General features: G+C 62.1%; 1 protein-coding gene across 2 annotated transcripts; it reads left to right on the top strand.

The window, feature by feature from the left end:
- The first annotated feature begins 345 nt into the window (after nt 1-345).
- Nucleotides 346-27,547, top strand: NUDCD3 (NudC domain containing 3). Of its 2 annotated transcripts, XR_013960527.1 has the most exons (7): nt 346-863; nt 6,153-6,481; nt 16,802-16,934; nt 21,234-21,377; nt 23,951-24,139; nt 26,281-27,234; nt 27,452-27,547. XR_013960527.1 is itself a non-coding variant. In XM_080666856.1 (6 exons), exons 1-6 carry the CDS (start codon nt 672-674, stop codon nt 26,389-26,391), a joined length of 1,098 nt encoding a protein of 365 aa, XP_080522982.1. In that variant the 5' UTR covers nt 346-671; the 3' UTR covers nt 26,392-27,547. The 2 variants fall into 2 exon arrangements, 1 of the variants encoding a protein (XP_080522982.1); XM_080666856.1 differs by having other exon boundaries at nt 26,281-27,547.
- The last annotated feature ends 427 nt before the right edge of the window (nt 27,548-27,974 follow it).

Genomic DNA, 27,974 nt, shown 5'->3' on the forward strand with positions numbered 1-27,974 from the left:
GAGAGATAGAAACATCCATGATGAGAATCATTGATCCGCTGCCTCCTGCATGCCCCCCACTGGGGATCCAGCCCACAACCTGGGCATGTGCCCTTGACTAGAATCGAACCCGGGACCCTTCAGTCCGCAGGCTGATGCTCTATCCACTGAGCCACACCGGCTAGGGCCTGACAGCATTTCAATATAGTATGGACCGCAGTTTGTTTACCCTGCAGCTCTTTGCACACGTGTGTGTGTGTGTGTGTGTGTGTGTGTGTGTGTCCTGCTCCCTTGGATCCACCAGCGCAAACCGGGGGCGGGGGAGACCACGTGATAACGCCGGATCACATGATAACGCCGGGTCGCGTGACGCCGCCGCGCACTCTCTTCCGCCCGTTTCCAACGTGGCTGCTAGGCGCCATCAGCCGCGGGGTCCCGGGGCCTCGGGCGTCTAGGAGCCACTTAGGGGCCCAAGTCCCCTCCTCAGCGAGGCCGCCCGGGTAGGCCGGCGGCGCGGCGGGGCGGGGCCAGCGGCGAGGCCGCCTGGGCGCTGACCCGCGGCGAGACCGAGCGAGCGCGGACCGAAGTTTCGAGGGCCCGCGGGCGGCGGAGCCGTTACCGCGACGCACCGGAAGTAGCCGAGGCCGGCGTCCGGCCCCGCCGTGAGCGAGTTCCCTCCGGTCGGCGACGCCATGGAGCCCGGGGCGGCCGAGCTGTACGACCAGGCCCTGCTGGGCATCCTGCAGCATGTGGGCAACGTCCAGGATTTCCTGCGCGTGCTCTTCGGCTTCCTCTACCGCAAGACGGACTTCTACCGCCTGCTGCGCCACCCGACGGACCGTATGGGCTTCCCGCCCGGGGCCGCGCAGGCGCTGGTGCTGCAGGTGACCGGGGCGGCCGGGCGAGCAGGGGGGCGGACGTGGGAGCACCCTCCCCGGAGGCTCCTTCCCCGGAGGTCCCTTCCCCGGAGGTCCCTTCTCCGGAGGCCCTTTCCCCGGAGCCCCCGACCCGCGCGATTTCGCCGCCCGTCCCTTCCTGCGCGCCCGGCCTCAGTTTCTCCCTCCGGCGCTGGCCCGGGTTCACCTCCTGGGCCCGCGGCTGCGAGTAAGCAGAGCCGCTGGTCGCATATCAAATTGCTCTTCGGGGAAGCGGGCCTGGCACTCGGCAGCCCGGGTGACACCGGGCGCGCTTGGGTGTCAGAGTAGCTCAGCACCCACAGCGCTGGGCCCGCGGAGGCTCCGGGGCTGCCAGTCGGGGGTGGAAGCGCGGACCTGCGCGCCCAGGACCACGGGCTGGAGGGAGCGGGGGTGGTGGTGGGGTGTTGGTGACCTGTGGCTTCTAATGGGTGTGGTCCCCTTGTTTGAAATGTGACTTCCTAGGCCTGAAGCAGTGCGTTTGAGCATATGTCTGTGTGTCCCAGGCTAAATGCATTGTGTGTTTGAGGTCCTATTACTATTCATTGGCCGAAGGTGACTGCGCTCCTTGGAATGTAACAAGTAGTCGCACTCAGCTGCCAGAGGCATTGGAGACGCACTGCGGTGTGGGTATTGAACGAGGGTGTTCATGTCGGCTTCCTTGTGACATTTGAGAAGATAAAACACATCAGAGAACTGTGCTAGGCCAGTATGTGACAGCCCGTTGGGAGGAAGGGGGGAGGCTTGGAAATCAGCGGTTTCACGGGGAGGCGGGACTTCGCTGGGACTGAAAGCCGGTGCTCAGCCAAGCCCTGAGCCTGTTGGTAGGAACCCAAGAAGCCAGAAACGCTGGTGGGGCCTCCCAGGTCCTCTGGTGCGCACACCTGTCCCGTCCTTCACACTTGTGCCTGCGGAAGAGACAAAGCGTGCAGAGTGAGCGACTACCGGAGGTGACAGGGTCTAGCAAGGGCTCATCCAGAACTTGCAGCTGTTCCTCCCCGAGTGCCGGCTGAGTGAGGGTGTCTGGCGGTTTAAACTCCATGGACGTCCCCGGGAAATGGACACGGTTGAGTTTTATGTGGCAGGTGAGGGTGCCAATTCAGCAAGGTTATGTGATTCCACAGACTCACCCTTTTGTGATTCCAGCTCTTTCTTTTTTACCCATTCCACAGGAGGGTGGGCACCCTGTTGTCTAGGGTGAAGGTAGCGTGCAGAGAGGAGAGAGGAGCAGGTGCTGGGCGCTGGCATGTGCTGGTGGCTGTGGGAGGAGCTTCACATTGCAGGCGCCACCTGACTTAATTCTAACGCAGCCTGAAAGGGTGGCCTTTGCCTTTGTTTTGCCAGTGAACTGACAGGTAACTCCTTTGTCCGGTGTCAGCGTATAAAGAACCTGCTATGTTCCATGTGCCTTCCAGGGCAGAGGGAGGGGACATGAATCAGATGACCTGAGGTTCCAGACTCGGGCGCCTGGTATAATGACAGCGCATTAACTGTACTGTCATTTGAATTTAGGGGAAAGGGCCAGTGTTAGACCAGTAGGATGTGAGATGCAGACAGAAGCCCCTGCCTACAGGCTGATGGGATCAAAGGACTGGATGTTGCAGGAGGCAGGAGCTGGGCAGTTTGAAGGAGAGAAGAGCTGAAGGTGGAGGGCAGCCCCTGGGGCATGAGCAGGGGAGGGAGCGGAGAAGCAGAGGCTGTAGAGCGGGAGGCGTGGGGGTGGACGGGGGAGTCTCACCCACACCAAGGGCAGTTTCCAGCAGATGGTAGGAGGGCTGGTGTTTTCTGGAAGTGCTTCCTCCTGTCAGCGTTGCCAGGAGCCTTAACCGCCAGCACTCCCTGCCACTGTTGTCTGGGAAGACCCGGCGAATCCTGGGAGCCGTCCTTTAACCATAGAGGCGTTGGTCGAGGTCAGCATGGGGGCACGACATGGAGAGACTGGGTCATCGCAGATTCCAGTGACAGGACAGGCAGGTGGCGGGGGGGGGGACGGGGGGGGCTGCCGGCTTCGGAGCATAGTCACCGGCACCGTGATGACTTCACTAGGAGGTGGTGACGGGGCTCACCTCGCAGCCGCGGTGATCACGAGCTGTACGGGGGTCGAGTCACTGTGGTGCGCCTGAAGTCCGCCTTGTCTGTCTCTGACTTTGTAACCAATAAAAGGTGCTGCAGTGTCACCTACCAGTGGGTCAGGTGGCTCCTGACCCTCCCGTCTGCGGTGATGCAGAAGGCCCTCCTGTGGGTGCTGCGCTGCAGGTGGGCTGCTGGGGTGCTGGAGGTCTCTTCAGCACAGCCCAGCGGGTGTGGGTGGAGGACTGGAACTCGAGAGCTCTCCCTCATGCTTTGGGGCTGGTGTCGAGCTTCTCAGACTTCCCCCCAAATTCTGAGGACCTGCAAGCCTGGGGCACAGCCTGAAGGACCCTCCCTGGGAGAGGCAGGCTCCTCTCCACATAGCTCCGTGGTTTTTAACCTGTTGTCCACCATGAGCGTCTACCAGCCGTGGGCAAACTACGGCCCGCGGGCCGGATCCGGCCCGTTCGGCTGTTCTATCCGGCCCGCGGAGCCGAAAGAGCGGAGGGTTCTCTTGCTCTCCCCTCCGCTCCTTTACTTTGAATTTATGTTAGTTCACACAAACACTCCATCCATGCTTTTGTTCCGGCCCTCCGGTCCAGGTTAAGAACCCATGGTGGCCCTCGAGTCCAAAAGTTTGCCCACCCCTGGTAGACGCAAGCAGCGGACCTTCCCCACACGCCACGCGCATCTATAAAAAAAAAGTTTCCCTCAGTGGCAGCCCTGACCAACTTTAACATCATTTTTTGTGAGAATTTTCAGCTGAAAATATTCAAGAACACCCGAAGTGTGAGTAATATACTTATTTTTATAATATTCATTGCAAATGGATTTTTTAAATTCAAAATATCGTGGTGTGTGGGGGGGTTTCCATTTTGGACATGACGCATGGCAGTTAACTGGTTAAGCAAAACGAGGTCAGCATGCCATTCCACTCATCTCAGCCCGGAGTCTGACCAGCCTACGCAGAAGCTGCCAAGGAGGGTCAGGGAGCCGCTCCCACCCTCCCACCGTCCCTCATGAGCTCCGGGAGTCCTGGCGAGTCACCGCCTGCAGGGACAAGGTGGTTGGAGGTCACGGGCCCTTCAGCCCCACTCCTGTGGTTCTAGAACGAGTGGGAGGCTGTGGGTGCAGCGAGATGTAGACACGGTCTGGTGTTGCCTCCAGGTTCTAGCACTTGGTTTCCGCGGCCACGTCTTTCAGTGCTCGGTGCCGCCGCATAAATCTCCTTCCTCCTCTCACCTCAGCCCGCCTTCCCTCCTCAGCGCTCTCCGGGGTCTTGAGAGAGTGTTGGCACAAATTGGCATCGTTTAGCGCCTTCTTGAGTTCTGTCTGCATTCTAGCCCTTTGGAGGCTGACTCCTACCCACTTTTTTTTTTTTAATATATTTTATTGATTTCAGAGAGGAAGGGAGAGGGAGAGAGAGATAGAAACATCAATGATGTGAGAGAATCATTGATTGGCTGCCTCCTGCACGCCCCACACTGGGGATCGAGCCTGCAACCCAGACACATGCCCTTGGCCGGAATCGAACCTGGGACCTTTCAGTCCGCAGGCCGATGCTCTACCACTGAGCCACACCAGCTAGGGCTCCTACCCACTTTTTAAAATTTTTATTTTAGTGAGACATTTTTTATTTTTTTAAACATATTTTTTATTGATTTTTTACAGAGAGGAAGGGAGAGGGATAGAGAGAAACACTGATGAGAGAGAAACACCGATCAGCTGCCTCTTGCACGCCCCCTACTGGGGATGTGCCCGCAACCAAGGTGCATGCCCTTGACCCGAATCGAACCTGGGACCCCTCAGTCCGCAGGCCGACGCTCTATCCACTGAGCCAAAGTGGTCAGGGCGTGAGACATTTTTTAGAGAATTTTTAGGTTCACAGCATAGTTGAGCAGACGTCCCACATAACCCCCTGCGCCCCCATGCCCAGCCTCCCCATTGCCATCACCCCCGGAGTCACAGCATCTGTTACCGTCGATAAACCTGCGCACACGGCACCATTACCCAGAGCCCGCAGTGTGCATTAGGGCTCACTCGGGGTTGGACAGGTGCCATGACACGAACCCCCCCCCCCCCCCCATGGCCATCACACAGTCGTATCCTGCCCTGAAAATCCCTGCACCACCTGCTCCTCCCTCCTCCCAAGCCTCTGGCCGCCACGGGACGTTTTCCTGTCTGGGTTTGCCTTCTCCAGAGGTGATAGAGTTGAAGTCGTACAGGATGTAGCCTTTCAGACTGTCGTTTCACTCACTGTGCACGTCAGGGTCCTCCCTGTCTTTTCCTGGCGCGATGGTTTTCTGGTGCGGAGTAGTCATCGTCCATGCGTGCCCGTCACCTGCTGAAGGTTGGTTTGAGTTTCGGCACATATGTATGGAGTTGCCGTGTGCACATTTCTGTGTGGGCATGAGTGTTCAGCTCCTCTGGGTAAATACTGGGAGCATGGCTGCTGGGGTGGTGAGGCTGCCCCCCCTTTCCAGGGTGGGTGTCCCTCCTTCCTGCCCCAGGGCGGCAGGAGCTGAGTGGGGGCCCCGCCCCCGGACATGTGGTTCCTGTGGAAGGTGTGCCTTTGGTTGAAGGTCTGATTCAGGCCCTCCTCCCAGGAAAAGTCTTCAGGTTTCTCTCAGTAGAAGAGGGTTTGCGCCCTCAGTCTGACGCACGCAGTGTGCAGCCAGCCTGTCCTGCCCGCTGTCGGTGTGGTCTGTGCTGGTTGCACGCCCTGGCTGTGACTTGCAGAGGAGACCGGCTGGCTCGCCCACGTGCTGAGTTGTGGGGGAGCTGTCAGTGGGGGTGCTCTTGCCCGTGGCAGGCAGGGCACGGGGTTTGTTGAGTGAATTTCCAAGCTTTCCCGAGCCTGTGCAGGGAGCCCCCGCTATTCTGGGGAGTGAAGGCTAGCTGGACCCCCCTTCGCTCTGCAGTGGGGTTGTTGGTGCCACACCTCGCGCAGCCCCTGGGCAGCGTGTTGTCTGCGTTGTCGGCAGCGGGTGTGAGTGATGGCAGGCGGGCCGAGAGCGGGCTGGGCTCCTGCGGGCCTTGGCTTGTCGGCTGCACGGCTGCGGACATGGAGGTGCTCACAGCTGCTCGGTGGAGTCCAGTGCCATCTGTCCCCCAGTGGGAACTGCTTTGGGTGCTGCCTCTCATCCTGGACGTCGCCACCGCTCATTGCTGGGTCACATTTGCTTCCAGGTGTTCCAGACCTTTGACCGCATGGCTCGCCAGGACGATGAGAAGCGGAGGAAGGAGCTGGAGGAGAAGATGAGGAGGAAGGAGGCGGAGGCTGCGGAGGCAGAAGCTGAAGCCTCGGGGGAGCAGGCGCCCGTCCCTGCCCCAGAGCTGGAGGTGGAGGTCAACACCACGGACGCGGACGCGGCCCTGGCCTCGGGCAGGCCTGCGGAGCCTCAAGGCCAGCTGCGCGACGTGCAGGAGGTGGCCCCCGGCTCCCGGGAGGCTGCACAGCCGCCAGCCCCAGATGTGGGTGCTGCTCAGACCCCGAGGGAGCCCCCACCTCTTCCCAGGTAAGACCTTTCTCATTGGACACGGGGCGGGGCGGGGGCGGGGAGGTTTGTGGGCGTGGTTCTCACTGGGTGACAGCGCCCTGCCAGCACTTACTTAGCTCCTCGTGTTTGCAGGCCGATTTGCTTCCATGGATGGGGGCAGTGGCTGCCGCCTTCTTCCCTTTGTCCCTGGTACAGTCAGGCCGAGTGTGCGTGTCACTCAGCGTGAAGGCCGAGGGTCTGTGGCTCCAGCAGTCCCGGTGGCGCCTCTTCCTGCCGGACATGGCGGTATGTGCGCCACAGCCCTCGGCCTCACGGCACCTGAAGGGCTGTCAGCACAGGGGCGTGCACCAAGTCCCCTTGGTGTGTCAGTGAGTGAGGCTGGGCCCTCACTGCTCCTCGGGGCTGAGTCCCGGTCTGTGCGCTGGGCACGCACCTCTGCCCCTGCTGGGATGCCTGGCTGTGCTCCTGTGCCGGGTTTGGGAAACCCGTCCCTGCCCTGTCCTGACCATGACCAGGGGAGCCCGTCCTCTCTGCCTCAGCCACAGCATCCCTCCCGCTCTCCTGCTGCTGCACCCCCTCAGGCTGTTGTGAGCGCAGCTCCTGGTGAGGCAGCACGTGGAGGCTCGGTGATGTGGTGACACTGAAGGTGGACGGGCAGCACCATGGAGGAGGCTCAGACAGCAGGTGTTGGCCGGCGAGGCTGGTGGCGCAGGAGGGGGCTGGGTGTCACATGGGACTCCGGTAGAGGAAGGGCCTGGGCCTGGAGGGGCCGGCACAGGACAGGGATCCGCTGGCCCTCGGCTGAGGATGCTCGTCTCAGGCACAGCTCCTGTGCAGGCGGCTGGGGAGGAGCCTCCCCCTGCGTAGGCCCCAAAGCCGCCTTGTGGGGTCCTCATTGCTGGGGATATTCTCGTCGCATGTTGAATGGAGCCCTTTTAAAAAATAAATGTGTCCCAGCCCTGGCCGGTGGTCTCCGCTGGCTGGGTGGCGTCCTGGCACGGAGAGGTTGCCGGTGCGGTTCCCGGTCAGGACTCACACCCAGGTGTGGGTTTGACCCCCGGTCAGTGTGCGCACGGGAAGCAGCCAATCGATGCTTCTTTCTCATCGATGTTTCTCTCCCCCCCCCCTTCCTTCCTCTCTCTAACGTCAATAAAAGCACATTAGAAAAAGGAGTGCCGGTCTGGTCTGTCTTCTCGTGCTCGCTGGGTCTCTGAGCGGGGAGAGTGCCGATGGTCCCTGACCAGACCTGTGCCCCCTGCTCCGGCGTTCCCTTCCTCATTCACCGCAGTCTGAGCTCCGCGTGCTGGGGGTTCCCTGAGTTTATGCTGTGGGGGGATTTCTGAGCCCTGAACCCCAGGCTTTCTCCGTCGTCTCTTCTCCGAGGTCCTGTCCTCAGACTTCCTCCCCTGCTGTGGGTCCGACCTCAGCTCACCCACACGCTGTCGACAGCAGGTGGCGTGCTTTCTGCAGATCCCCTCGGATCCTCTCTTAGGGTTTGACTTCTCTCATGGCCTTGCTCTAGTTGTTCAATGTGTTTGCAGCAGCTGTAGAAAGTCTCCATCGTCTGTCATTTCTTGGCTGTTTTGGGCCTGATTTGGGCCCGTTTTCCTGATCTTCACACACCTGGTAACTTTATGTTGGATGCTGGGCGTTGTGAATGCCTTGTTGCGTCTGGATTTCCTTCAAGGGCTGTGGAGGGTTGTTCTTGCAGGCAGTGCACGGCGCCTCTAGGAGCTCGCTGGTAAGCCTTGCTGGGCATCTGGAGTCCCCGCTGTTCTGGGCTGGTTCTCCCTCTTCTGAGACGTGGCCTCGGGGGCTCTGCCCAGCCTTCAGGAGGGCAGCGGTCCTGCCCTCCGGCTGTGGAACGTGGCTGTGTCTTGCCCTTGGTGGCCCCGGGGACCTTGCTGGCTCCCTAGGGCTCCCCTGTTCCAGGAGCCTGTCCCTGAAATAGTTAGACAGGAGAGTGACGATTGAATATACAGTTAGTTCTGTCCCGCTTCATTTATTCCAGCATCACTTGTATCAGCCACACTGGGCGAGTGCTGGATGCTAAGCACACCTGCACGCCGTCTTAGCGGAGCGCTGACGTGGTGTGGGGATGGCCGTTTGTGTCCCTCAGTGAGCGCCATCGGGGGTCCCAGGGCGGTGCTGTGGCCTCTGTGAGGGAGACTGTTCCGGGCGGTCAGCCCTGGACGGGTGGGGAGGGTCGCCTGGGACAGCAGCTCAGCCTGTCTCGGGGCCTCCATAGTGGCCTCTCGGGGTTTGGACTGGCCTCACTGCCCCACAGGCACCAAAGCCCATTTCTGACGGTAAATCTCTTAATATGTTTCTTCTGGTTCTGGTTCTTTGGTTGAACCCTGACTTACAGACATTCTCATGGTGGAATGTCATGAGAAAAGCAGGCTTCAAACTAATAACAGATTTGGAAAACATTTACTATTGTACAGAGAGAAGGCATGGAAGAAAACATTAATAGTGGTGGAATTGAGTGTTTTCATTGTCATCTTTGTCCCTTACTATGTTTTCTAATTTTTTTGCAATGAGCATACATTTTATTTTACTGTTTTTGGTACTATTTTTGTAACTTCTAAAAAGTTTTTTAAAAGGGGGTTTGATTTTGATTCTGAGTAGCCGGGAGATCGCTGCCTGGCTGTGGTGGTTTTGTAGAGACCGCTGTTCTGTTCTTGGGCCAGCGGCTGTGTCCTGGCTGCCTGAGCTGTTTGTGAGGCCCAGCTTGTTGGGCGGGAAACCTCAGCCGGGCACGGACCAGCACCCTGGCAGGGCCTCAGCCCTCAGGAGATCACTGGTTTTCCATGAACAAAGCAGGAAGTGGCGGCCATGTCTCGGAGTCCCACCGAGTCCCTCCTGAATAGCAGCTGCGGTGGGTCCGAAAGGGCGTGGAAGCAGCCTTTCCTGCTCTCCCCAGGTGGTCCCAGGCCCCCATCAGTGCCCAGGGTCTGCACCCTGTAAACTGTGGGGCCGGGCTCTGTCAGCGGAAAATTAAGGCAGTTACTCTTCCGATGACCACACACAAGCTCTGTCCGTCCAGCACCCTGTCCAAAAGCCAGTTCCCTGGAACCAGGTCTGAGACGCTGGCTTCCTCTGGCTGCTGTCGGCCGCCCACTGCTGGAGGCTCTCCAGTGCTAGTCATGGGCAGCGGCCACTCCTCGTCCTGCTGTCTGGTCATGTGCTTGTTTAATCTAAACAATTCAGCAGAGGCCCTGGGGAAAATGCAGTAAGATAATAAAAGCGTGTGCATCTGTATTTTACATATGTTTTTATTATAAGCCATATTCACTATGTACACTTTACACAAGAGTTCACTGTTGGAATGTTCATGACTGACAAGTGTGGTCCCATAAGGGCCGTCGACAGACAGGGCACTCGGCCCACCCATCTCTGGCCTCTCTGCCCGTCGCCTCCAGACCCGCCGACCACAGGTCTCTGTACGTATAAACCACGCCTGTGGCATCTTGGGGTGGTTTAGGAGATACTGGAGGGAATTTTAATTGGAGCTACACCCACCCCTGCCCAGGGCTTCCCGGGCCCAGTTTTCTTCCTTAGAGGGGCGTCTGGGCACACGTGTCCTGGACATACGGGAGGGCACCTGAGGAGGTGCTGGGCTCCGCCCGGCTCCCGGCTCCACGTTGTCGTGGTGAGGACACTGGCGGGGATGCTCACGGTCCTGGAGGGACTGCCCTGACCCGCGCCTGCGCTCAGAGGACTGGGTGCTGTGCCGAGGGCAGGAGAGGGGCAGCCCGGTGCCTCACAGCTGCCAGTGCAGGCTGCCCGGTCTGGTCCGCCGCTGCCACCGTCCTGCCGTTCACCGCTCGGCCGGCAGGTGTCGCTGCAGCTGGTGCTGGGATGCGATGGAAATCTAGAAAGGCTGGGCCACCTCTGGCTTTGCCTTTATAGATCAGAAACAGAATTCTCTAGAAAAGAAGATGAAGGAAAGTAAATTACTGCCTGGGAGCTGGGCTGCCGGGGGGGTGCTCCACACTGCGATGTGCATGGCGTGTCCCTGCCCCTCTCCTGTCCCTCCGCCTGCCCGGGAGCAGGCCACAGCGCGGGAGGGCGGTGGGCTGCTGCACACACGGCTGCCGGCTGCAGCCTGGCCGACACGCTGGTCAGGAGGCTGCTCCGTGTCTTGTGTCCGCGTGGCCGGTCCAGGTGCGCCTGGGGGTGCACAGTGTGCAAGAGGCCCTCAGGCGCCCAGGCCCAGTTCTCAGCAGAGCCCTCCAGCTCCTCATCCGGCTGTGCCCTGCAGGAAGCCGTGCCCCTTGGGGCAGGTGTCTCCTCGCCATCTGTTCTCTGCTGGGGAGGTAATGCTGAGCCGTGTGTGAAGTGCCTTTTATGGTTGGTTTAGGAGCTGAACATTTTTAACATCGTTATTGCTTTCAGAGAGGAAGGGAGAGGGAGAGAGAAACATCCATGATGAGACAGAATCACTGATCGGCTGCCTCCTGCTTGTCCCCTACTGGGGATCCAGCCTGTAGCCTGGGACATGTGCCCTGACCAGGAATCAAACGGTGACCTCCTGGTTCATAGGTTGATGCTCAACCACTGAGCCACACCTGCCAGGCTGCATTTTGTTTTTATTTTGCAATTCACTATAGCATATAGCTGTTAGCTTCATCCTGGCAGAGGTTAGCCTGGGTATCTAACAACACTCATGTACACAGAGCTGCTTGGAGACTGAAGCTGGGCTGGCAAGGTGAGCTGCTGCCCGAGCCCGTGGGCGGCTCTGGGAGCCCGTGGGAGGAGGACAGAGTGAGGATCAGCGACAGTTCTTCCCCCGAGAAGTGTGTGTTTCAAGGTGTGAGAACCCGAACTACCTGCTTCTTGCAGATGGAGAAGTTGACATGTACAAGGGTGATGTCCGTGTGTGGCGTCACCATGTGAGGGTAGGGCCAGCGTTGTGGGCGCAGGGCAGAGTCCTGGGTGCGGGCGGGACGGTGGTGCGCCCTGTGTTAGGAGAGAGCAGCTCTCGGCGCGGAGAGCCTGCTCAGCACTAGACAGCCAGCTCCCCTGCGTGCTTTCCTGGAACACAAGAAGGCCTTCTGAGGCCAGCTTGCTTTCTTCCGTGGGAAACAGTGTGCACCCACCGAGGATGTTTTCATGGAATCTGATCACGCACGGGAGAGGCTGAAGAACACACCCGCCCCGCGCACCCGCTGCCAGACCACGCCCGCCCTGCCCCTCCGTCACCCACCGGTGTTCAGGGTCCGGTTTTCTGGTAATGCCCCAATTTAAATAACAGTGATGCCGAAACCGGTTTGGCTCAGTGGATAGAGCGTCGGCCTGCGGACTGAAGGGTCCCAGGTTCGATTCTGGTCAGGGGCATGTACCTTGGTTGCGGGCACATCCCCAGTAGGAGGTGTGCAGGAGGCAGCTGATTGATGTTTCTCCCTCATCGATGTTTCTAACTCTCTATCCCTCTCCCTTCCTCCCTGTAAAATATCAATAAAATATATTAAAAAAAAATAACAGTGATGACGGCTTGTGTAAATCTGCAAACAAGGCCCCACCTACACATCGCTTTTCTGTTGTCACTGAAATGCTACAATAGGCACCAAATAGCCTACGTTCTGAGAGAACCTAAGGAAACCGCCTGAGACACGCTGGAAACCCTCTATTCTCGTCTGTTCCCTCCAAGTTCGTTGGTTTAAAAAATCAGGTGCTGGCCCATAGAGTTTCTGCAGTCTGTGTTTTGCTGGCCTGTGGCGTAGTGAGCTGGCTGGGGACGTAGGGTGAATGTCTGTGAACGTTACAGGTGTGCCCTGGCCAGTGGCTCAGCGCTTACAGCGTCAGCCCACGCACCGAGGCCTCGTGGGTTCGATTCCCGGTCGGGCACATACCGGGATTGCAGGTCTGATCCCCGGCCCAGTCATGATGCACATGGTAGGCAACCAATGGATGTCTCTGCCACATACATGTTTCTCTTTCTCTCTCACCCTCTCTTCCTCCCTCTCTCCCACTCTCTTTAAAAATCAATAGAAAAGTAGCCTTGGGTGAGGATTAACAACAATAAAAAAGAAAACTTAGAAGAGTGTGTGATGGAAGTGAGTTCTCCCTAAAGTCACCCGTGGGCCATGTTTTTGGTAAACTTTAGTGTTTTATAACATTTTTCATGTTGGCCCATGTTTTCCTGTCACATGGGATTGCTGTGTGTGGACTCTGTTGCGTCCGCGTCCGCGGGGGACAAGCAGCAGCAGGGACCTGTCTCCTGCTGCCCCGTGTGGTGGGCGTGGCTGGCCCTCCCCGCGGCACTGGGCCCTGCCCCTGTCACAGCTGGGAATCGCCCAGTAATCGTGGGGCTGCTCCTGGCCTGGCCGTCACCGCGGAGCTCCGTGCGGGCGCTGCTGTGCTGCTTGGGACAGGTTCCCGGACGGGCTCCTGCGTCACGGGGCCAGGCTGGGCCATTGGTGGGGGCAGCCAGGCCGGGTGCCCTGGCCCCTTTCTCGGCTGCCGTTAGCTTTCACCTCGTTGGCTTTGTGGGAAACGCCACTCCCTGAGTGTATGCTGGGTTATGGCTGGCTGTGCAGGTGATTCTGTGTTTTTTCTTTTCCTCTGTCTGTTCGTATCGTCTCTGTGTTGGCCATTCTTTACTGAAATGCATTTACCCTGGAGGACGAGGCCTGCATCTCCCCTCCCCCAGGCTTTTTTTGGAAATTAAATTTTCTGTGAGGAAATTCTGTTGAAAATTTCTTTGGGAATACATGAAATTCATGGTTCGAATCAGAGAGAATTGACATGTGTGCGTTGAGCTGTTCTGAGGGCAGGTGTGCCTTCTCTATTCAGTCCGTGTGGTGGGGTTTGTTCAGGGGTCCTGTTCACCAGTGATTCATCTGGGGTTTCCTCAGCTCTCGAAGAATGCAGGCTGTTTGGTGCCTGTTGTAGCATTTGGTGACAACAGCATTTAGAAGTAAACTGTGTATGTTTACCATTCAGCACCTTAACCACAGCACGTTGCTTGGTCCTGCGGCCACGGCTCAGCTTGGGATGCAGGCATCAGGCTGGGAGCCACGTAGAGAGCCCCAAGGCAGTGGTGCCCGGAGTTCCCAGGTCTGTGTATTGTGGTCTTTAAAACACTTTCCACTTTTAGATAGTCAGGTGCACAAAAACGTGGCAGAAATCATACAGAGACTTCCCATGCACCCACTTCTGGCGTCCCTGTGTCAGGTCCTGCTGCAGCCGCTCGAGGGCCTCATTCCAGCGTGTCCTTTCTCCTGGGCCAGGTGTGGCCTCATCTCTGCATGGGGCCACCTCCTCCCTGCACGGGGCCACCTCCTCCCTGCACGGGGCCCACCTCCTCTCTGCACCGGGCCACCTCCTCCCTGCACCGGGCCACCTCCTCCCTGCACCGGGCCACCTCCTCCCTGCACGGGGCCACCTCCTCCCTGCACGGAGGCCACCTCCTCCCTGCATGGGGCCCACCTCCTCCATTCACGGGGGCCACCTCCTCCCTGCACCGGGCCACCACCTCACTGCACGGGGCCACCTCCTCCCTGCACGGGGCCCACCTCCTCCATTCACGGGGGCCACCTCCTCCCTGCATGGGGCCCACCTCCTCTCTGCACCGGGCCACCTCCTCCCTGCATGGGGCCACCTCCTCCCTGCACCGGGCCACCTCCTCCCTGCATGGGGCCACCTCCTCCCTGCACCGGGCCACCTCCTCCCTGCATGGGGCCACCTCCTCCCTGCACCGGGCCACCTCCTCCCTGCACGGGGCCACCTCCTCCCTGCATGGGGCCACCTCCTCCCTGCACGGGGCCACCTCCTCCATTCATGGGGGCCACCTCCTCCCTGCACGGGGCCGCCTCCTCCCTGCATGGGGCCTCCTGCTCCCTGCATGGGGCCTCCTCGTCCTCAGTCGGACCTCTCTTTGCAGGCTGTCCCTGGCCAGGTGGTTTTCTGTGGTGTTCCCTGTGGCTGACAAGTTACTGTTTCTCCTTTGTAGCAACTAAGTGTCTAGTGGGAGAGACTTAGGAAACATTCTGTTTCTCCTCAGGGGTGCCCACTGCTAGCACGGGCCCAGGGGCTGCTGGGGACGCTGTTCCCGCCCTCGCTGGGCTGGGATTGCGGTGAGGAAGGGCTCGCTCACGCCTCCTCCACGCGGAACGGGCAGGCTTCATGGTAGCACCCGCCCCTTTGAGAAGGTCAGCTTCTCAGCGCTTGGGACCAGGCCGTTCCTCCTGGGCCAGACCTGCTGGTGGACTCGCCTTTTCCCCTCGGCCCTGCCTCTGGGGTCCCCGGCTCCCCGGTCCCCTCGCCACGCCACCTCCTGCAGAGCTGGCCCCGCTCCTGGCTGCACTCCTGACAGGTGCCTCTGTTCTGCCGCCGCCTCACTCCCTGGCGGGGCACCTGGTGCTGGCGTGCTGGTGCCTCCTCCCAGGCCTGGGCACACCCGTCCCCGGTCGGCTGGGGACGATCAGCAGCTGGGTCATGCGCCCGTGGTTTGTGGCCAGGACAGAGGTGGCCCAGGCTCGCCCGTCAGCCCTAACCCTCCACCCCTTTCTCGACGTGGGCCTCCGCCTCCCAGACCTCCTCCCTTCCTACTTTTCCCATTCTGCGTTCTGCCGAAGCCGGACTTGGACTTCACTAATGGGGCATTTTGGTATCTGATGCCAGTGTCAGCAACACAGGCAGGGTGGGTTCGAGCCCCCCGCTGTGGCCTGTGTCCCCCAGTGTCGGCCTCCCCAAAACCACCGTGGGACCTGCTGATGAGACAGCAGAGTGTCGCTCACCTCTCGAGGGACAGCGTCACCCAAAGCTGACAGCCTCCCAGGGGGGCGTGAGGCCAGAACTTGTGAGTTGGAAGTTGGAGGTAAGGTGGGGGGTTCAGAGTGACAGTGGGGGTCCTGACAGGACTGGGTGGGGCTGTCAGGATTGGTAGAAACTCAGGGCTGTGACTTTGAGGTTCATTCGGAGGCCAGGTGTAAACTGGGGTGAGTCACCTCTGTGGCACATGGGGCGCCCCTTGGGCAGTTGCTGGGGGGCCGGGATGAGAGCCGGGCCATGGCTGGACATCCGGTCTGCGCCTGCTGAGTGGGTGTTGCGTGTCGCATCTCGACATGCCCGCCCGTTGGCTGTCTCCAGGCTCTGCTTCCGTCCCCCTGGAGGTGGGAGTGTGGTTCTCTCCGTCTCGGCAGCTCACTTGCGAAGTCTCCTGGTAATTGGAGTAGCTTCCCTTCTTGGATGACTAGTAGAAAATAGAGTTAAAAGACTAAGAATTCTGCATTTTTCAATGGTTGTATTTATGGAACAGATGACCTAGTTTTTGTTTTAATATGTATATCTCACTTTCCCATACTTGTAAGAAATGGAGTGCCTCTTTCCCTGTTAAAATAATTAACGTGATGTAAGGAAAAGTCTCACTATAACGGAGTCCTATTCTTAGTCGGCTTGGGGAGTTCACAGCGAACACCGGTGTGCTCACGGTGGCGGAGCGTCTGATCGGTGGTCAGAGTCGTGAGCACTCGGGCACGTTATGCGAGATCCCAGCTACCCTGCCTCCTTGATTTCGGGTATAGAATCGTTTAGTTTGTTCTTGTTGTTTTTTGTTTTTGTTAATCCTCACCAGAGGATATTTTTTCCATTGATTTTTTTAGAGAGTGGAAGGGAGGGACAGAGAGAAAGAACCATCAATGTGAGAGACACATCGATTGCTTGCCTCCCACACGTGTCCTTGACCAGAATTGAACCAATGACCCTTCAGTCCGCGGGCAGACGCTCTAACCAATGAGCAACCGACCAGGGCAGGACTGGGGACATTTGATTGTAGTGATAAGTCTAACATCTTTTTTCCCTATTTAAAAAATTTTTTTTTTTGTTGATTTCAGAGAGGGAGAGAGAGAAACATCAATGATGAGAGCGAATCATTGATGGGCTGCCGCCTGCATGCCCCCAACTAGGGATCGAGTGCAAAATCTGGGCATGTGCCCTTGACAGGAAGAAACCCTGACCTCCTGGTTCATAGGTTGATGCCAAACCCCTGAGCCGCACCGGCCGGCAGTGACCTCAGGGTGTGAACACGCCTGTGGCCGGTCCCTGTGGACACTTCTCTGGGTGCTGGCATTGTCCATGTTGGCCAGCAGGAGCCTGTGAGGGACCCTCCTCGTCTGGATGCGGTTCTTGCTCTGGGGTCAGAACGGCTCTGGCTGCCGGGCCAGGTCCTGTGCGTGAGGGCCTCGCCCAGGGAGGGCTGGCGGCGGCGGCGCTGAGCCGTGGTGCCAGGTGTAGGTAAAATGACGGATGCTGGATTTTAAAGAGAAACTCGTGGGTAAAAGTGAGCGTTTCCCCGGAGGCCTGAGCCACGCGTGTTGTGGTCCTTTCCAGGAGACAGGAGCAGTTCCAGAGGAACCCCGACAGCTACAACGGAGCCGTGCGGGACAACTACACCTGGTCCCAGGACTACACCGACCTGGAGCTCAAGGTGCCGGTGCCCAAGCACGTGGTGAAGGGCAGGCAGGTAACCGCTCTCCCCGCCGCTCCGCTGGGGCACAGGTGTCCCCGCACCCCACCCCTCAGCCACGCCAGCCAGGTGTGAGACGGCCTCGCCCCAGCCTCCCCGTGCTGGTGGGTGCACCTGAGCTTTGTTTTACGTTGCTGTATCTCGTGTCCTATGGCATTAGTCTCCACAGAAGACAAGGTGGGCAAGGCCGCTTCAGGGAGAGCGCGGCCGGGGCCGAGCAGCCGAGCTCTGGAGGGACAGGCGCCCGGGGCTGTGCGGGGACAGGCGGCAGCGGTTTGCTCGGCTGGCCGTGGGGGGCGGGGGAGGGCGCTGTGCTGCTGGGGCTCGGTGCCCGGCCGGGCCTGTGTGGGTGGCACCGGGATGTACGCAGTGGAGGCGTTTTTGTGACCCCACGGACTTGATCTGCACTCGCCTCCCTTCATCTGCCGCTTGAATTTCCTCCCCCCGTGGTGTTTTTCCGCGGCATTCTCATTATGCTGTGACCTCCTTTTAACAGTTCTCGTCTCCATTCTTGGTGACCCGAGTGCGGGTCGCTGAGAGCCCGGCGAGCTCTGGTTTGCTGACCTCAGGCTTCTCGGGGCTGCCCCCTCCTCCGGCCGCGCAGCCATTCCCTGGGGCCTCCGCAGCGGCCCGTCAGCAGTGTGTATTTTTGGTCTTTGTCCCTGGCACCTCCCGGAGCCCATCCTGATGCGGCGTGACTACAGCAGCGCGGGGGGTGGGGGCGTGCAGCACGGGGTGCAGGGGGATGGGGGGCCCCGAGTGCGGGGTCCTGGTCCCCTTCTCCAGCAGCTGCGGGAGCCACAGGCGAGAAGCTTGCCTCCTCCGCCCGCTGGTCTCTGGCAGGGGCCTGCCCGAGGGCAGAGGCTGGCGGGGCAAGTGTCCTGGCTCACAGACAGCCCTTCTGTCGTTCGTCCTGGTGAGTCTGAAGGAAACTTCTAGACGAAGCTCGGGTCTCAGGCCTTAGAATCGTGGCAGGTCTTTGCTTTGTCCACTCTGCTTGCCTTCCTCAGGGTAGCCATGGCGACCATGACGTCAGCCGGCTGGTTACCAACCTGGCATTTCGCGAATCGTAGGGTGTGATGCTGGAAAGCTGACCTCCAGAGCATTTTAGTGTAAAGTCTCGTGCAGGTGAGAAAACACCTGGAGGTGCAGGCCAGGCCACGCCCAGCCCCACCCTATCAGCCTGGGCCACACTGACCGGCAGTGGGTCCCTCTCCTAGCGCTCTCCTTCCTCCCGAGGGGGGTCCTGCTGACCGGTGAGGCCCTGCGGCCCTGGGCTCACGCCGTGCTGCCGCCCTCCATGCCCTGGGAACCTTCCGGAATACCACCCGGCCTCTGGCATGCCCTGCCTGGTGAGGCTCAGCCCCCGCTCGGAGTGCTGCTGGAGTTTGTGCCGAAAGCTCGTGGCGTCGCGTGGGGTTCCCCTTAGGCTGCGTTAGAAGCAGGGGAAGGCCCTGCTGGGAGAGCTCCTGCTGGGGAGGCCGCAGGCTGCACTTCGCTGTGTAGAACGTTTTAATACGTAAGGCGGCGTTCGGGGTCCAGCATGTGTACAACCACCGGGCCCTCTGTCCTGTCTGCACCGGCCCGCCCACTCGCCATCACGGCAGGTTCCCGGGGCCTCTGGCGTGCGTCGCCATCAGCATGAACCTGTGGTCCCTCCCGCCTTCGGCACAGACCTGTTCCCGGTCCAGGCTGGTCGGGGGGAGCTTCCTGAGTCTGGTCGGAAGCAGCCTGGCTGAGCTCTGTCCCCACGCTCCCTCGGGGCTGCCAGGCTCATCCGATGGGCTACGGGGCAGAGGGCAGGCGGTCCAGGCGCCCACCGTTCTGCTCCCTGGGCTCTGCCGGCCTTCAGCGCGTCCCCAAAGCCGAGGAGCCGCGGGAGCCCACCATGCGCAGGGCTCTTGCCGCTTCCTGTCCTCACGCGGCCAAGTGCGCCAGTGCCCTTCGTCTAGGCTTTTGGTTTCTCGCTGCCTTTTTTCCTCTTGTCAAAGCTGGTGAGCTTTCACGGCAGCTTCAGAAGTGCTAGACCCCAAGCGCTTGCTGTCGGGCAGGGCTTTCCTCCTGAGATCGCTGCGGGGAGCTCTCCCCTCCGCCGCCTGCGCCTCTCGACTCAGGTTGCCGTTCAGCCCTCCTGGTCTCCGGGTTTCCAGCGTCCGGAGACGTAACTGACAGGAACACGGTCAGGACACGCTGTGAGTGTGACTGGGCCTGCTTTGTATTGAGAAACTAGAGGCCTGGTGCACGAAATGTGTGCACGGGTACGGTCCCTAGGCCTGGCCGGCGATCAGGGCTGATCGGGGCCTTCCGGCTGCCTGTGGGGGCCTTCCCCTTTGTGGTCAGCACATGTCATAGCGAGCAGTTGAACTCCCGGTCGAACTCCCAAGGCGACACTTGGCATGTTAGCCTTCTCTATAGAGAGATGACGGCATGGTTAGTGACCATAGTCTTCCTGTGAGGAGACCTTTGAGACCTCTCTCAGCCCCGCAGCAGAGCTGCCAGCCTGCGGGCGCCATGGCCAGGGCTGCCCATCCCAGCCCGTCAGCCTGTGCCTGGTGCTCGCCACTAGGGTCCTCCTCGGTCTTAGTTTCCATCCTCGTAACCTCCTCACGGTGGTGCGGGCCAGTGTCCGAGGGCCGCTGCGGTTGTGGAACCGCGTGCCGCGTAGTTGGGTGCAGAGTCCAGCTGTGCCCTGGAGGGGGGAGGCTCACTCCTGTCTTCTCACCCAGGCCACCGTGCCCAGTGCTGTGTGTGGACTTGTTTTTCTCCTCTCTGGAGCTTTTAGGGCCTTTTTAAAAATCAGTGTCGGGAAATTTCAGCCTGTCGGCCCCCTGGGCCCTCCCCTCTGCCAGCGGCTGCAGTGGGCCTCCCCTCGGCAGCCCCTGTGGCCCCCAGCCTGGAGGCACGCTTCCCTGCAGCTCTGGAACTGTCGAGTGGCCGCCACAGCGTCCGCAGTGCAGGCTCAGCCGGGCTGGCCTCTGCCTGCGTCCGTCCGACTTGATCCTGCAGTGTCTCTGCTGAGGCCTGTTAGCCGCTGCGTTTTTGCTCCGAGCGCTCTCTTTTGCCCGGCTCCATTTTTATGTTTGTTCTGGTTCTGTAGATACCAGGTCCTCCCAGATCTCGCTGAAGGCGTAAACAGGAAGCACGTTAGAAAGCCGTCTCCTGGCCCCTCTGCCGGGTTTGCTTCGTTTCTGTGCCCGCCTGTCTCCGTGTTGCCGGCTTCCTCCCAGGATGCAGCCCTCCCTCCCTGGGGGCGGTTTTGGTTGAAAAGTGTGTTTATTCCCCACCGAGGGTGCAGGCCGGGTGTCAGCTGGCGCTGATCGGGGCCGAGTGGGGACTTGGACTCGTGCCACGCAGGCCCTCCGCCGGCTGCTGGGCTTTCTGGGCGCTGAGCTCCTGCGCGGCCAGGACTGAGCCCCGACGGACGGCTTCTGGTGTTGGCTGCAGCGCTGTCCTGTCGGGAGGCCGTGGCCGTGGTGGTCGGATCCCACGGCGAGGGTGGGGGTGGGGGGGATGGTGGCGGGGGCCGGGTGCTGTGGGGAGGCCTGAGCGAGCTGTCTGAACCGAAGCTGTGCAGAGCCCGCTGAATGGCGTTCTTCCTCCGGAGGTTGGGCCCCCCCGCCACCCCCCCCCCCGCCTGCGTGTGAATGGCCCTGTGCCCCCAGGTCTCCCCGCCTCCCCTGTTGGTCACAGCCCCGTGGGGTACAGAGTCAGTGCCTGAGCGTCTGTTCCAGGCCTTTCGCAGCATCTGGCGGCAGTGACCAGGGGGGGCTTTCTGGGGCCGTCAGGTCACCTCCCCTGTCGTGCAAATGTTACAAAAAGGTGACCACACGGTAAAGAGGAAGTGAAACGGCCTTTTCCTCTTCCGGTGACCTGGGCCTGAGCTGACTTCGCTCGTGGGGGTCCTCATGGGTCGGAACCAGAGGAAGGGCCGGAGCTCGGCTTGTGGAGCGGGTTTCCCGGGGACAGGCCCAGAGCCCAGCACCGGGGCACGGAGGCGGCAGCGGGCTGCAGAGGGACAGCCACGGTCCTGTCGGTCCCGGGTCGGGTTGGTCCTGCCGCAGAGGCTTGTGGAGGGAAAGCAGCCCTTCCCCACGCCCCCTGCCCTCCCCCAGATCCAGCTCTTCTGGAGGTGATCACCCACTACCTGCTGAGTCAGTCGGTGCCGGATTGTCTCTCAGGACCCCTGGTGACCCCAGGATGCCACGCCTTGTTTCGCCCCCTCCCCACCCCTCCCCTCTCCACCCCTCCCTCCCGCTGGCCCACTTCCCTTCCCACAGCTCGGCTCTGCCCCCTCAGGTCTCAGTGGCCCTCAGCAGCAGCTCCATCCGCGTGGCCGTGCTGGAGGAGAGCGGGGAGCGCGTCCTCATGGAGGGGAAGTTCACGCACAAGGTCAACACGGAGAGCTCTCTGTGGAGCCTGGAGCCCGGGAAGTGCGTCCTGGTGAGTGCGGTGCTGTGCGCGCCCTCGGACGGTGTGAGGCCCAAGGCCCGTGTGACTGACGGACTTGCTGGGGACCCTTGGGACCGACTCAGCCCGGCTCCGGGAGCGCCGTGCTCTGCGCTCGGGTGGAGCAGGCCCCGCGGTTGCCAGGTCCGGCCTGTGGCAGCCCCACTCACCGGCCGCCTGGTTTGGGTCATCACGGGGGCCTCGCGGGACCTCCGCTCCTTGTCCTGTCGCTTGGCCCCAGGCATCTCATCAGGCCCCGGGGGACAGGGTGGAAGGGCCCCGCTGTCCTCGCCAGCCCTGGCCTGTGGTGGGACTTGGGAGCAGGGTGTTTGCAGGGGGAGGAGGCCGAGATGGGAGGTCGCCCTGGTTGTCCAGTGACACGTGTCCTTAGAAGGAGAGGGGAATTGGAGGCAGCAGGGGGGACCCCGACAGGAGAGAGTGGGGCCTCCCGGGAGCCTGCCCCAGCCTCCCTGCCGCTCACCTCCCAGCCACCCTCCGGAGCCCGGGCCCCACGGCAGCTCCGCCAGGCGGGGGCGGCAGCTAAACCTGGTGCCAGTTCTCGCCTCCCTCCCGCCCACACACAGTGTTAGCGAGGCTTCCTGGTTCCCGATTCCCGGCTCCTCCTTGGTTACCGAGCCTCCCCCGCGGCTCCTCGGCCTCCTCGTCCCCCTCCTCGCAGGGTGCCAGCCTCACTGCCCACGGAGCAGCCGAGGCAAGGCCGTCCCCGCCGACGAGATGCCCTCCCAGGTCACTCAGGCCTGGGCAGCGCACCGTGTTCGCTGACCTGCTCCGAGCATCTCAGTCGGGGCTGTCGGACCCAGGACAGGGTTTGCACAGGCGCACCCTCCCCTTGGTCACAGCGCTCAAAACGGGGTGACAGGCTGGCTGGTCCTTGGCCTCTGGTTGCGGGCTCCCCCGCCCCAGGTGCCACCTTGTTCCCCCCACACGGCCTGGTCATTCCCCGCCTTTGCTGACTCCCCCACACTCCCACGTCCCTGTCGGCTTTCTGGTGAGGACGAGGTTCCCAGCCGAGCAGGTGCGCAGTGGTTAGAGCGACAGCCACGGGCTGAAGGCTCGCAGGTTCAGTTCTGCTCGGGACGTGCGGAGACAACCAGTCAGTGTCTCTCACATCGATGTTCCTCTTGCCTCCTCCCCTCCACTCGCTCTGAAATTCAAGGGAAAGCCCCAGCTGGTGTTGCTCAGTGGATAGAGCGTCGGCCTGTGGACTGAAGGGTCCCGGGTTCGATTCCCGGTCAGGGCACATGCCCAGGTTGTGGGCTCGATCCCCAGTAGGGGGCGTACAGGAGGCAGCCTGTCAATGATTCTCTGTCATTGATGTTTCTGTTTCTCTCCCTGTCCCTTCCTCTCTGAAATCAATAAAAATGTGTTTTAAAAAGTAATAAAATTCCATGGGAAGATATCCTGGGGTGAGGATTAAAAACAACAAATACAGGTTGGATATGTCAGTGTGCTGGTGAGCGCGAGGCTGTGGTGGAAGGTAGGCCTGGAATGGGGTGGGGCCTGTGGCCCTCCGTGCTCAGGCCTGGCCCCTCCCGCCTCCTGGTGGCTGGTCTGAGGCATTGTCCCAGGCCCAGGCCCGCGGGGAGAGCGGGGTTGGAGTTCCAGGGTGGGGTGGTGTCATAGAGAGGCCTCCCGGGGACTCGGGCTGGCAGGCGGGCGGCCCTCGTAGTAGATGGAGCGTCTCCCATCTGCCTTCCAGCCCAGCCCGGCTCTGCCCCAGTGGCTTAAGCCCCGGGCACTGCCCTGAGGGGCCAGTGCTGGACTCGGCGCACGTCCTCCACAGGAGTGGCCTGAGCTGAGCAGGCTCCTGGCCGTCATCCTCATCCTCGACCCCCCTCCCCCCCCACACACCCCGACTCTCACGTGAACTTGACCAGGGGCAGCTGTGGGGGGCGTCCTCCGTCGGGCAGGCTGCCTCCCTGCCTAGGAGCAAGGAGTGTGACTAAGGAGGAGAGGAGTGGACTCAGCGAGTCCCCAGCACAGACGGGTGGGGGTGCCACGTCGGGTTCAGTGTCTGTGAGAAGGTTCTGGGAAAACCAGCCAGCAGCCTGGGGTCCCCGAGAAATCGAGGTCGCCCCGTGATGAAAGGAGCCTGGAGAGAGGCGAAGAAGGAGGGCGCATCGCCAGGTCACAGCCACCGCCCCGCCCCGCCCAGGGGGGACGTCATAGTTAGGGCCATGGGGGGGGGGTGTCAGCGCTCGGCCCCAGGCCCTGGCCGCGCAGGCAGGACACGGGTCTGGGCTTGGGAGCAGGAGCAGGCAGCAGGTGGGGTGGCCAGGCAGGCGGTGGGTCTGTTGGAAGGAGCTCCTGTTGGGGGCTGAGCCTTGGTGGCGGCTCAGGGAGGCATGGTTGGCGGGGACAGGTGGGGCGGCCGGCGGCTTGGGACCCCTGGGCCTGTCCCGTCAGGTGGGAGTGGGCTGGGTCCTGGCGGCCAGCGGGGGTGGGTGGTGACACAGAAGCTCGGTCCTCTGTGAGGACCTGGGGGCAAGGGCGCCCCCCTGCCCCAGACTGTAGTCCCCACACTGACCCCCGCCCGCCCGCCCCAGGTGAGCCTGAACAAGGCCGGCGAGTACTGGTGGAGCGCCGTCCTGGAGGGCGAGGAGCCCATCGACATCGACCAGATCAACAAGGAGCGCTCCATGGCCACGGTGGGCGACGAGGAGCACGCCGTGCTGGACCGACTCACCTTCGACTACCACCAGAAGCTGCAGGGGAAGCCCCAGAGCCACGAGCTGGTGCGTGCCGTCCGCCTCCGCGCTCGGGTGGCTGGCCTGGGGTGCGGGGTGGTGTGGACAGGGGGGTGCGTGGACTGGGAGGTGAGGGTGTGGACGTGGTGGGGCGGTGCCTTTGCTGCAGGGCAGGGCTGTCCCCTGCATTTTGACTCCGGCGGCTCCGGCCGGTTAGCTGGTCACCGTCCAGACAGGGCACGCAGTTCACACCTGGTCAGAGCGCAGGTGGCAGGGCCGCGACGCGCCCACGCAGACCCAGCCATGTGGCCTGCATCCCCAGCTCCGCAGGGCCAGGGCGGGAGGCCCTCCTGACTCACTGTCAGGGGTCAGAGGCCGAGGGTCGCGTGGCCCGAGGCTGTGGTGAGGCGATGGGAGGGTCACACTGAGCCGGTGGAGCCGGGCGGCCCGGGAGGATGAGTGGATGAGTGCAGCCGTCCTTTATGCACGGACGTTTCAGGCCCCTGGGGAGGCCTGTACCCGTGACGGCCTGGAACCCTAGTGGGCCGTTTCTCCCACGCGGGCTCGCCTCCCCTTCAGGGCGCACTTTCCGCTCCTCACCGGGTCCGTGTGCCAGCGTCACCGCCCGGCCCGGGCATCGAGGGGAGGGTCAGGTGACTGGCACAGCCTGTGATGCCTGACGGTCGATCCGATGCCCGGACGTGGAGACGCTGGACAAATGGACGCGTCCCATCCGTCGGCGGAGCGGGACAGGGAGGGACCTCATCCCCCACTCAGCGCAGCGCACGATTTGGACTCGGGTTGTCTGTTTCTAGACTTTTCCGCTTAACATACCTCAGACCACGGCTGACCGTGGTGACACACCACGGAACGTGAAACCCGGGTCCGCGGGGCCCGCACGGCCTCCCTCGGGTCTCAATCCCAAGGAGTTAGGCGAGGAGGGTGCTTCCTCAGGTTCGTTCAGCCCGCAGGTCCGCGTGGGAGGTGGTCGCACCGATGTGATGGCTGAGCTGCTAGACAAACACGGGACCCTCCCCCAGCACTGCCAGGTGCTCGGGGTCACGTGTGTCTCCTGGGGCCTGACTGGCTCTGTGAGCGCCCTGGTCCCACCACCGGGGGCCTGTAGGTCTGTCCGTCCACCCACCGCCATGTCCTTACTGCGCGCAGTGGGGTTGGGTTGGCGGGTCAGACTCACCAGGGCCCTGAAGAGCACGAGGTGGGCTGGTCCCCTGAGCTGGACTGGCCCTGTCCTTCCTCCCACGTCGCTGAACCGGACCCGCTGGGTCGACGGCTGGGGCTGACCTGCAGCTGACTGAAGGTCACAGCATCTGCTGGGCGTGTCCGGACAGTGGCCTCTGGCCATCATCGCTGAGCTGCCTCTCGTGCTTGAGCAGCATTTGCTGTGGCCACCAGACAAGCTGTCTGGGCACTGGCCCTACGGGGAGGGCCTCGCGCAGCTGGGGCGGACACTGGTGTCCCCGCCCTGGTGCACGTGGGGAGAGGCAGGGTCCCTGATGACTGGCCAGGGACGGCGGCCAATCAGGACAACTGTGAAGACATGTCTGGGAGGCCGGGGGGCCGATGGAGGGAGGCGGGGGGCCGATGGAGGGAGGCGGGGGCCGATGGAGGGAGGCGGGGGCCGATGGAGGGAGGCGGGGGCCGATGGAGGGAGGCCCTGGGGGACTGATGGAGGGAGGCCCTGGGGGACTGATGGAGGGAGGCGGGGGGCCGATGGAGGGAGGCGGGGGGCCGATGGAGGGAGGCGGGGGGCCGATGGAGGGAGGCCCCGGGGGCCGATGGAGGGAGGCGGGGGCCGATGGAGGGAGGCGGGGGCCGATGGAGGGAGGCCCCGGGGGCCGATGGAGGGAGGCCCCGGGGGCCGATGGAGGGAGGCCCCGGGGGCCGATGGGGGGAGGCGGGGGCTGATGGAGGGGAACAGGAACCCCGCTCCTCAGTCTACCCCATGGGCCACAGTCCTTGAGCCCTTGGGTTTGGCCAGATTCCTGGTGGGAAGGGGCAACAGCGCATGAAGACGACGGCCCTTGGCGGTGACAGACGGGGGTGGGGAGTCTGCATGGAGCTTGGCCTGCGGAGGGCTCAGTCGCCCAGGCGGGTCCGGAGGAGGAAGCGCGTGTCCGTCTGGGACGGGGCTGGTGGAGGGTTAACGTCCTGTCTGTTTTCTGTTGTAGAAAGTCCATGAGATGCTGAAGAAGGGGTGGGACGCTGAAGGCTCTCCCTTCCGAGGCCAGCGCTTCGACCCGGCCATGTTCAACATCTCCCCGGGGGCCGTACAGTTTTAGGGACAGGACCCTCGCCCTCGCGGCGGGAGGCGGGCCTGGCGTGCCCTCCTGGGGACCTGCTGTCTGATGCCCTCCCTGTCCCTTCTCCAAGGGCCTGTGGCCTCTGGCCTGCCTGCTTCTCCAGACGCTCAGAGCAGGGCGGGGCCGCCCGAGGGTGCTGGTGGAGCAGGCCCTGCAGGCATCCCCCCTCGCTGCTGTCTGTAGCTCTGCTTGCTGTTCTTGTGCCGCGGGAGGCGGGAGGCGGGAGGCGGGAGGCGGGGTGGGCGACTCCCGGACGTTTGGGGACTCAGCCTCCCTTGCTGGGCGAGACGTCCTCAGACGGGCACCTGGCACCCAGTCCTGGGTGATGCTCTGGACGTTGGAGAAAGTCCTGTGGCCGCCCACACCGTGGGTCCTCTGACCTCTGACCGCTGCCCTGTCCCACCACCCTGCCCCTTCCTTTGTGGGACCTGGTTCCTGTCGGAGCTGAGCGGCTGCCGTCCCTCTCAGCAACCCCGACTACAGCTCTGCTCCCACCGCCTCGGACCCAGCCTGCGCCCCGTCTCGCAGGCCACGTGCCCATCGCCAGGACCGGGCCTCCCCCACAGGAGCCTGGGGACAGCCCTTCCAGAGGCTTCCACGCTGTGTGTGTGGGCGGGAGCTGGTTCCTCGCCGGCGTTTCTGCTCGAAGGGCGGCTTCCCTGGGTCCCTGTGACGCTGTTGGCAGGGGGCACACGGTGCCTGGTGGCTTGAGCCCTGACCGCACGCGTCACCGGATGGTCCTGCACCTGCTGGGACCCCTCAGGCCCCTGGTCTCTGTTGTCCGTGTGACAGATGTGCCCCCAGGGTCTCCGCAGAGGCGAGGTGGGTGCGCCTGCGTCTCTGACCTGGGCACGGGGACCGTGACTGGTGCCTCTCCTCCTGGGCCTGCTTTTGTTTTCCGTGCGTCTGTCCACCGCGCCGCTGTCGGCGTCCGGGAGGGGTGCTGGGCACAGCGGCCGAAGGGGGTGCCCTCCCATTGGTGGCACCTCTGCCCCTGGCGGCCCTGCAGCCGCTGCTCCTGCCTGTTTTCTCTCTGCAGACGCGGCAGCAGCAGCTGGGCCACGGTACCCGGCGAGGCCCGAGGACAGGACCGCCGTCCACCACGTGGGTTCGCAATAAATGTGTTTAAACACTCGGCCTCTGCGTGGGTTGCTGCCGCGTTGTTCTGTGTGCCCGTCCCCGCGTGCCAGCTGAGGGTCTGACCCAGCCTCCTGCACAGCCCCATGGGCATTGGTCAGCATCTTTTTAATGAATGACGCTTCTTCTGGGGCAGGAAGTGAGGAGGAGGGGTCCCAGTGCTCGGGGTGGGGGCGCCGTCAGTCCTGTGGGGCAGTGTCCTGGCAGCTGCAGCCCACACCCACGTGCCAGGCTGTGCGTGAGGAGGGGCTGCGGGCCCCAGGCGGGGGGCAGGTGGGCTGGGCCGGTCTGAGCTGGGCAGTGGTCCCTGAGCGCCCGGCTGTGCACTCCAGCACCAGCACCAGCACCACGGGGACGTGGGCACCCCTCGGGAGGGAGCCAGCCAGCCTGTCCTTCAGTCTCACCCTCACTGTCTGGGGAGGTTC

The sequence above is a fragment of the Plecotus auritus genome (assembly GCF_963455305.1).
Source record: "Plecotus auritus genome assembly, chromosome: 4".
NCBI classification, from domain to species: domain Eukaryota; kingdom Metazoa; phylum Chordata; class Mammalia; order Chiroptera; family Vespertilionidae; genus Plecotus; species Plecotus auritus.